Source organism: Schistosoma mansoni, assembly GCF_000237925.1.
Source record: "Schistosoma mansoni, WGS project CABG00000000 data, supercontig 0041, strain Puerto Rico, whole genome shotgun sequence".
Lineage (NCBI taxonomy): Eukaryota > Metazoa > Platyhelminthes > Trematoda > Strigeidida > Schistosomatidae > Schistosoma > Schistosoma mansoni.
Genome location: NW_017386027.1, coordinates 1,018,914 through 1,029,712, shown reverse-complemented (window position 1 = coordinate 1,029,712; position 10,799 = coordinate 1,018,914). Strand labels below are relative to the sequence as shown.

The window sequence follows — 10,799 nt, the reverse complement described above, 5'->3', positions numbered from 1 at the left end:
CGAAGTCCATTTGTTCTTGCCCACCTTAATATTATGACCATGACTCTTCTGATGGTTTTATTCGACGGGAGTCCTCCCATATTTTATTTCATCGTTGTTGTTCTTACGTACTTTTTGTCTCTTCCTGCTTTCTTTGCATTTTACTGTCCTGGATCTATAAATATTTGGAACAATTGGTCTGCAAATGTTTCAGGTTATGATGGCGTAGTGGATCTATCTGTTAAACCGCGCTTCACATAGTCCATGTTATAGGTCCCTACAGCGTCTTTATGACAAAGCCCTTTTATGTATTCGTAAATGTATATGGACTCTTCATACCACCGTCGGTAACTAGGAACATCTGTCTCGTTTGAATCTAGTGTGTTTATGTGATTATGAGTTATTAACCTGGCGAAACGTTCTTATCAATCGATTTTTCCGTCATTCTGCCCGCTCTACTTGGCGACATGTCTCTGACTAATTATTCAAAAGAAGACTAAGTTATTTGCAGTTATCGTAAAAAGATCGTTCTCCATGTATTTCGCGGTCGTCGAATGCTTATAAGTGGCAACGATGTTTTTGAGTAATATTTTGGATCTGTAGTATCTTTTCAACTTCTTAGTATTTTGCTCTTAAATCCAAATAGTAGACTGTAACACTCCAATAATTGAATAAACATTGATTCTATGGCTAAATAAAAAAATACACTATAATCATTATCGTGAACTTAGAGTCTGGGAATTTAAATGTAGATGTGGATTAGAACTTAAAGAAGTGTCGGATAATTTGACCTAGTTATGTGTAATATGAGTTCATTTATTCCATTCTAAGCAGTGAATTTCGCTGTAGATCGATTGAAGCAAATAAATTACACACATATATCTCTAGTGCTAATCATACCTGTTGTAGTAGACTGAAGGTAATACAATCATTCGTACGGAGCTACCATTGAGGCATGGGGAGAAGTTCGACTTATTTCTCATGATGACAAAATGTTTGCGAGAAGAGAAATCTGCTGCGACAAAGAGATGGCCGTGTTATATATTTGTCTTCAGAAGCTGTATTCTATGACGGTATAAGTCAGTTGAATTCTGTTCGCAGAGTGTAATCTGTTACCTTTTTTGTTTACATGGTGTAGAGTTATTTGATTCCCTAGCGTCGTTGCGTCATTCATTTCAATAGGGTCGCAGAGTTTTACAAGTCATTCTTGAGACTAAAAAATTCTTTTAAGAGGTCACAAAAAACATAATAGTACATGTAATACAAAGTAGTCGTCAGTATACCTTCGACGCGGCCTCGCGAGGTGTAGGTATGCAATTTCAATGTAGTTTATAATGGATTATATCCACTGATGAAAATGTATTATAGTGGAAAATAGATATATCACAGGCAAGTTAGATTGTACATTTCAGTGGAAACACAGGAAGACATTGATTAACTCAAATGACTGTAAGTATAAAAGTTAAAAGTAGAAACATTTTGTCAACCTCAAACAAATGACAAGAAGGGCATTTACAAAGAAAGGGCATGTTAAAAGTAAAATCAAAAACCAGGAGCTCCCCAATCCACAAGCTATTTCTTTTGTGTAATGAAAAAGAACTTTGATAGAGAAAATCATTTCTGCGTACACAGAGTGTTCGACAACCTGGATAAATAAAATATGATTTTTAATAAAATAGATAGTATGTTATTAGCAATAATACTGTTAAATAACTCTTTTACTTCCATATAATATGTATATTCTACCAATATAGATTGAATTCGTTACTAAACAATGCGACCAGCGAATCTATTAAGTTGTTTACTTGGTATCGACAAAAACGAGGACACGTTAAGTATGTCGAGCCACCAGTCTTCCATATTTTAACTTTCAAAAGTGATTAATGCGTAATTCAACTCCCTACGACATGGCTTAGAATATTCTGAAATGGGCACGTGCATTCATTCTTTGTCTTCCGAATTTCGAGATTCTAAATCTTCATAACTTTCTCGTCTTCATTTCATTATTTATATTGTTTTCCGGATTGTATCTCCGATGCCTGGTTTTCTCTTATTACCATGGATACTGCTACCACCTCTACTATTCTGGTATTTGGTCTGACAACTTCATCTCTGGATGAAAATGGGATATGAAAACTTGAACCGATGTACATACGTGCCAGGTGCTACTTTATGGCTGACTGACTAAAATGTTAAGAATGAACAAACTGCGACATGATATGGACTCACAAAGATATTTACTATGGTCACCTATCTAATTATATAAAGGTTAAGTATATTACAAACTGTGTATAAAACGCTTAGAGGTAACGATGTGTCGCAGTCACGAAGTACGATACAACTTTAAGTTGCATTGCTTGTATTAGGGGTGTAGTGGTGAAGTAGGCGGATTGAAATTCAAAAATGCAACTTGTTGGTTGAGAGCCGATTGCTCAAATCGTCAAACCACCACTGCAACTGTGTAAATTCTCCGTGGTACAACGTCTATCAATTTTTTTTTTGATAGTTTAAGAAACATTCACGCCTTGAAATCAATGTGAATAAAATATCTTCAGAGATAAATGCTTTACGTTTTATAGAAGCAGTACTATTTAGAATGTCCGACTCAGTTTAGCTCCGCTCCTTTTGCTACATGTCTTAGAGTCAATTAACCACGTGAGAAAACTTTTTGTTTACAAATTACCAACTCAATAAATAGTATCATTATGTAAAAAAGCGTCTTATGAAATCTGAAACCTTAATACAAACGAATAGGTTTGATTATCAGCGGATTTATGGTAAAGCATATATAATCTAAACGGCTGTATATGTGAACCAATAAAAGGCATATTGTATTATGTTGACGAATACAATAGTCATCGTAGCTTTTGACTAATAAACGTGAGTAGTTACACAAAGTTAACAATCTAGTGCACAATGAAATGCAATTAAGTTTTAAAGTAGAAACGTCTAGGGAAATATCTAAACTAGTTAACGGTATTGATTCGACGGAATTAGTTGGTTGACTTGATTATTTTTAAAGTGTCATAAAGTGTACTCAAGTCCATTCTGTTCTACTTTACGGCTGTGAAACATGGTCATTAAGAGTAGAAGATACTCGTAAGTAGTATTTGACCACAGATGTCTTAGAAATATTGCTCGCATCTGCTGGAATCACCGGGCAAGTAATATTAAGGTTAGATACAGGGTATCAGGGAATGATGGTAAATCAGTTGATGAGGTCATGAGTCGTCATCGACTGAGATGGTTGAGCCACGTGTTACGTATGCCTAAACACAGATTACCACGATGCGCTATTCGGACTAGTATTGGGGATGGTTGGAAGAAAGGAGCGGCCAAACCAAAATGTGGCATCAGAGCTCGAAGTCACTAATTTCTAGTCTGAGCCATGTTGGTCGATACAGACTACTTGGTTGGGGTCCGCGTGACTATCGTAACCTATGGTTGGAGACTGTGTGACATGGCTCAGAATCGATCAGAATGGCGCAGGTGTATACACTCTTTATCTTCCCTTAAACCTTGAGATTAAAATTGCTTCATATCTGTCTTCGTTCCTATACTATATCCTTATATACAACCTTTCTTTTATATATTACCACCACTAAATTAACTACTTCTATGAATCCGGTGTTCATCTTGTTGTGCTAACGAGGTGTGGCAACTTGGACCGATGCTTATATGTGCCTGGTCCTACATTGTAGCTGACTGACTGACTCAAGTCCTGAAATATGAGCGTAGTCTCACTCATTATCACATGTAGAAAGATAACGAAACTTGAAGAGTTCATTGGTAACACCTTTAACTTGTAAAATGAATGATCCAAGTTTGAATGTTATATAGAGCATTAATTTCGATAAGATTATAAATATAACTTGCTCTTGACAAGTGACAACTAGCGCAAAACCCAATTTAAGTAGGTGGGCCATTCAATTCATCACCAGCCAACTAATATCTTACTATATACATCTCCTGTTTACTTATTTACCAAGTACAATTACATTTTATTCGCTTCGAGTTACGCTCCAAGTACGAAGGCTGGTGATACCAACTAGTTCTTCAAAGTTAAGTACGTGGGGCGCAAGGTTGAAATATATGGCTTAGTGGTTAAGAGTCAAACATCTTAACCACTCTATGTAACCATAAGGAATATAGATTTAAAGCAAAATTAATTATTCATTTTATAATAGAATGAATAAAACTCACCAATCCATGGCTTCTTCTAATCCTTCACCCTTTAATGCAGATGTTTTAAATAATTGGTAACGTCTATTTTTAATTGCAGCTAAGCCAAGTGATTGTGCTACTTCACTGATAGTCATACAACCAGATATATCTTGTTTATTTGCCAATATCACCAGTACAGCACCACGAAGCTCTTCCTCCTGTATACCGAGACAAATTAAGTAACGTTATAAAGTTTCTCAAGTATGAAAGTATATTTAGTTGAAAAGAGTTTTTTGATGTCTGGAAATATCTGTCATCAGAGGCTCATGAAACTGGGAACTCTTAGTCTAGTACGCAATAGAGTTTTCATGGAAACATCCAGATGGTTGTCACGTTTTGGTTGAATAATTACTTACATCGTTGCTATATTTGGCGTTTCCAGAAGTTTCTAAAAGGTTAAAGTGATAAGACGCCATAAATGCACTTGACTTTTTGTGCATAACTATGAAACAAAGCCCTCACATTTCGTGTCTTTTCCTATTTTTCGAGTTGAGATGTACAGCTGTTCTGGGGTTATACGTAAACAGCTAGAAAGTTAGTAACAAGCGTCCAAGTAGCAAATTTCTCAAGACTCCCAAAGATTATGTAGACACAATATGAGAGAAACTCATCTTAGAAATTTCTATAGTTTCCAAACAAAATTGTATTTCTACATTTATAAACTTCGTTCTAGCTCCTTCTTTGGAAGATTATTTGTTGTTTTCAACTTCCTCACTCTTGTACTTATTTTTGTCAAACCGAGTGAAGAATACTAACCTAGGAAAGAGTGAAACAATATGAGACAAAAGTAAGATTAACACATTAATCGGTGGATATAAGTTAATGTTCTATCGTCTAGTCCTCCCTCCTTATGTGTTGATGTAATTCTACTAATTAATCTTTTAAAAGTTCATTAGATGATTTAGTCAAGTTCTTTGATGTTAAACGAATGGAGGATAAAAGTTTTGTGTTGGTTGGGATTAGGAGGTCAAGTGATTAGTAAAAGAATCCAATAGATACTATAGACAATACAATGAAGTTGGGTTTTATTCTGATCATTTAGTAGTAATAGTGGCAAAATAAATCGAATGTATGTATTATAATCTTTATCAGGATTGCAGATAGATTACGCTGATAAGTTTTAGTCAGTACTAAACCAATGGTCTATGGATTCCATCTGGGTTATATTATTCATACAAAACATCAAACGAAACGATGTCATTAGTGACCGCATGAAAGATAGTAAGTTTATGTAAACTTATTTATATTATCGGGAAATGAATGTCCGGTGCTTTAACCGGGTTGATAGACACGGAAAGTCCACCTAGGGAAGTAGAAAAACCCTTATTCCAAACCAATGGTGCACATGGGCTCCAGTATCCTGAAGGAACAAATGGCGTATGAATCAATCGTTGATCACCGGCTACCATGGGACTGCATCTCCTCATGATGCTCCACTGCCTTGTTGATCAGATCTTCAGGTCAAAGGCTCCGGGTGTGGTCCCCTAAGAAAACCATCTGCTTCAGTTTGTGCACCTGGGCAGTATCACAGCCCTCACATAAGTCAAATGAGATTTGTGTCGCGCATATATATCTGGTGCTTCCTTGTACCAATATTTATGTGTTTAAATAAATCAATCATAGTGTACAAGTTTAACCTCAGTCAATTCACGATATTAGTAGGCCATATTTCATAGTATTTGGTAGGTGACTTCCTTACACCCAACACGGTTGAACTCCACTGGTCGTGTCCTCAGGTTTTCAATAGTTCTCTCTAACCTTGATCGGTTCGTGATCGAAATAAAACTGAACGACAGCCCCATACTTACAACTGTAAGTCATCTATTAGTTAAGATATGAATTAAGTTAAAATTTAAAAATTTACCTCAAGCATAGAAAATAATTCTTGTTTGGAAATTCCAACTCGATCTTTATCCATACTATCCACTACATAAATAATAGCATCAGTATTCGCGTAATAACAACGCCAATATGGTCGAATACTAGTTTGACCACCTAAATCCCATACTTGAAATTTAAGATTTTTGTGAACAACCGTTTCTACATTGAATCCAATAGCTAAGATTTTGAAAAAGAGAATATGAACATCAATAATTCTAAAGAATTTTACTGGGCTTTGTTTTAAAAAAAGAAGTTATACTGATATCTAGTGATTATCTCGATGATAATAATAATAGTAGTATTATCCAATACCATACATTTTGTCATAGTAAGGAATTTTAGCACCAATAGTATAATTTCGCAACAAATATCTGTTTATAGGGTTGAGATCATAAGTCAATTGAAGCTAGACCATCGTCGAAAACCTGGAAGCACTGGAGAGCCGTTTTGTCCTATTGTGCAACTCCTTAGCCATGCGCATCCACGATCCCGCACTCGCGAGATTCGAACCCAGGACCTATCAGTTTCGCGCCAGAGCACTTAACCTCTAGACCACTGAGCCGGCACCCAACGGCGTTAATGTCTAACTTCAACCGATCCACGAAATTGAGTAACCATTGACCAATGTCATCAGTGAGTTGATATCTCCCAACAGACCTGGTTGAACTCCACTGGTTACTGTTTAGTTTAGTATCTATTCAAATTTTAATTATTCAGGAAAAGGTTTATCAAATTTTTTAAATAGACAGTATCTGTCATTTATTTTCAATCACGAGTATATACAGTTAGCATTGAGACTTAAAAAATTTAAAATAATTGATCCCAAATGTTAGAGCAGACCCAGTAATTTACCTAATAGCTTCTAAAAACAGAGCTAAGAACTAATAACAGACGGGATATTGGACAGTTACTTTATTCATACTTCGAACTTTTTAGTATTTAATTCAAATGATCTCTAGAAATGCATCTAGAAACTTTAACATTTGAGTCAGAACTCAGTGCTATTTATATTCAATGACTCAGTTCTTGGATTGAAACTCTTATTTAGACCAGCCTTTTACTATTTATAGAAGAGAGCTTGGAATAATTCTATGAATAATAATTAATTTATGCTGATAGATAACGGTAAATATCTCACATATCGGTGTGTGTAACTGGTGTCGGATCAACTTACATACTCTGGATGATATCAGGGAGATGGGTGCGTTATTAGAATGTTTGTTTGCAATACACTTTTCGACCACATGAACTTTAAACCTGTTTCCAAACTTAGATTCACTGTTACAAATCGTTTTTTGATTAAATACAAGACAGAAATGAAGGTAGTTTCAAAAGCTTCAAGTGATTTCTTCAAAATAATTATATTTTAAGACCTCGGGACAGTAATAGATATACATTGTCTCTTCATACGACCGGAAGTATACAAAAATGTCTTGTTATATGGTACTAAATATTCATCTATTAAACTAGTAATCATTAAATTCGCTTGCCTGCATCGGAGATCCATCTGAAATTATATTCTCGTTTTTTATTTAAGACCCTCTTCTGCTGATTAGTTTGGCAATATTAGTTTTAATAACTAACTGAGTATACTCATATTTTATAAGAAAGCAATGAACTAAATATACAGAGAAGCACTCCCATATTGAGTTAAACTGGTAGAGAATAAGTGTTATACGCTAAAGAGCATACTTTTTTCTCTTTTATGCATAGTTTGTACTAAGCTACCAAGAGTATTTTCATAAAATACATTTATATAAATCATTTTTACAGCTCAAATTAATTTGGAATTGACAGATTCCAATCATAAAAAACTAGAACTTTTGTCATAATTTATGCTAAGATTTTCTTACAGTCTAAAGATTACAATTATGGGGATTTAAGTGTATTTTAATCCTATTAAATGTACGTTACTTATATGATAACCAATAACAGGTGCTGTTTATAAAGAATCTATCGAAGATTAAAGACTTACTAGGGATGGTTGTTACCACCTCACCAACTTGTAACCTATAGAGAATTGTCGTTTTTCCGGCTCCATCTAAGCCTAAGATGAGAATTCTCCGTTCTTTACTTCCAAAGAGTCGAGAAAACAGACTAAATATACCACCTGAGATCATAATGATTGCGTTTAAAAGAATGCTTACCCATTTATATGATAGCTTACTGTTTTGTGTTTGGAATAATTATTCAAGACTTTGGTTTGATGAAGTGGAACTGTGTGGTTCCTATAAATTACGATAGATGATAATATAATCCTATATAAGTTGGGAAAAAGATCAATTAACTATTTAACAGATAACACGGTAAGCAAAAAGCTATCATTTATTAGAAAACCATTTTTACATGCTTTAAGTAAGACAGTTGAATAATATCTAAACATCGGTCTAAAGATATCGCTGTATAGTCTCTTCTATTAGCACTAATACTGTAACTACTTTTACTGCTCTAGCATATAGCTTGGTAATACAACCTTACTGTGCTAATAGTGTGGTAGCTTGAACCCATGCACACGTGTCGGACTCTACATTCATTGATCGGATGATCACTGAAAGTCTTTCTTTATATCAAACACCTACGGACGAATCTAGTTCTAATGGTGATGCACTCGGAAATTTTGAATGTAAAACGTGCAGGCTTTGGTGTGATTTCTAAGTAGATGCGCACATGAGGCTTTTTATAACTTGTTCGCGCCAAGCCATAAGAAAGCTACAAAACGACTTAATGACGAAGATAAACTTGTATGTTATTGTTTCATCACATGTGAAAAACATATATTTCAGGGCTTGACAATACTACAAAGGATTTAAAGGACAATGACTTTGGGACGAACGACAACATAAATAAAGGAAAATAAATGGTATATGACTTGAGTGATTTCGTGGATTTTTATGTAACATGAATAAAGAAATTACAGGGCCACTGGAGGGGCTCGATAATATCGTCATGAAACATGTCTCAGAATATGATCAACCTGTATATACAACATAGGATCTAGTACATAAACGACTTTGTGCACCGAAACTATTTGTTTGAATGAAAAATTAGAAAGGAGAATAATAGAATTGGGGTGGGGAGACAGTCCTTTCGTGGTTAACTACTTCGAAATACCTATAAACCAGCCTTCTCTTAAATGCTACATAAATTACCGACGGAGAACACTTTTTCTCTTAAAGTGAACTAGGAACTAATATAGTCTACAATTTAAACTCTTCTATGTAAGTTCAACTTATTGCTTTTACATTTATCATAGGATTATCAAGCAGGGACACAAGTTGTTTTCGGACTCGCAGAAATAATTGTTCTCGTGTAAAAGGAAACTGGATAAATATATTAAAATGCCATTATCCCCACCTCCTAGGTATTTCATGCACCAACCTGCCCTTATGTTTACGTAATATTTCGCAAAACAAACCGATACAAGTTTCTAGGAGTTAATTAGGACAAGCTTCCTAGACACGTAGAACTATGTAGTTTACTAGTACGGGAACAACACGGTTCGTACCGGTCGTTAACGCCCGCTAATAAGTTTGAAATTCCCTAATAATAACTTGGGAGCAAAGTAGCACGTCATGCTCAGAGTTCATCTTCGATGTCATATCTGCAGATCGTTTAATAAGGATCTTTACATAGGGATAGAGCAGTGACTTTAAAATCTCATAAAAGGTATAGGGGAATCTTAGTGTGGAAATCCCGTGATCGTCGAACAAGAGTAAATACAATAAAGAGGCTCTGTGGGTAAATGCTTGAGAAACATGATATGCTGCTGGATCTTAGGTCGACTGACCCTACAATGCCAGGAAGAACTTTCGAGTCCTCAGATATTCATCACTCTTAGTTGTGAATCATCGATACCAAATACCTGGAACCGTATCGAAACCATACAAAGAGTAAAAATATCGATTAATTGACATTGTATAGACAAACAGGTCTATACAAGCACGTGACAAAGCTGTTGAGTATTAGAACGGATAGACAATTTCATGTCAATGTAGTGGAATTTGTTTATCTGAGGGGTGATTGGACTATCTCATAAATCACAATACAACCGAAACCTTAACAATTACACACAAACCCGTGACCAAAGCTACCACTTGTAGCCCAAAACTTGAATAGAATTCATTTAGTGTCTAATGTTCAAATGGTTCAAATGGTTGAGGACGGAATATAAGAAGATTTCGCTTAACGGGCTTACGTGTCTAGTAGCAGTGGATCACCAGTACCTCCAGGCAAAAACCTAGGTATATGAACGATAATAGAGGAAAAAAAAGAATTTGGTAAATCATAATAATATGTTATCCTTAGTCCTTAAGAATAAGTCATGTTTCCTCTTAAAGGACTCTTGAGAAGTCGCTTGGACTAGCTCAGTCGGCAGAGAATTCCAGCACTTGACAACTCTAACGGAGTAGAAGTTGTGTCTGCAGTCTGTTCTGCTATATAGGGTCTCCAATTTCTGGGTGTTACCTCTTAGGTTAGTGTTATGACTAAGCTTAAGAAGATGTTTAAGGGGATGATCAGAAGTATTAAGGATACTGTAAGTCATAAGAAGGTCACCTCTAAGACGCCTGTACTCTAACGGGTAAAGGTTCAGTGATTGGAGGCGCTCTTCATAAGGTTTGAATTTGAGTCCCCGAACTGATTTCGTGGCTCGACGTTGTATACGTTCCAGAGTGTCCTTATCCTTTTGGAGGGAGGGAAGAAATACTATGTTTCCG

General features: G+C 35.5%; 1 protein-coding gene across 1 annotated transcript; it reads right to left on the bottom strand.

Annotated features, from left to right (window-relative positions):
* Window positions 1-1,188: 1,188 nt before the first annotated feature.
* Window positions 1,189-10,188, bottom strand: Smp_086900 (ADP-ribosylation factor, arf, putative). The gene is made up of 6 exons (XM_018790680.1): window positions 10,156-10,188; window positions 8,232-8,312; window positions 8,060-8,194; window positions 6,068-6,261; window positions 4,183-4,361; window positions 1,189-1,624 (listed from the first exon to the last, which is right to left on the bottom strand). The coding sequence occupies exons 2-6, from the start codon at window positions 8,233-8,235 to the stop codon at window positions 1,594-1,596; spliced, it is 543 nt and encodes a 180-aa protein (XP_018646076.1). The 5' UTR covers window positions 8,236-8,312; window positions 10,156-10,188; the 3' UTR covers window positions 1,189-1,593.
* Between the last annotated feature and the right edge of the window lie 611 nt (window positions 10,189-10,799).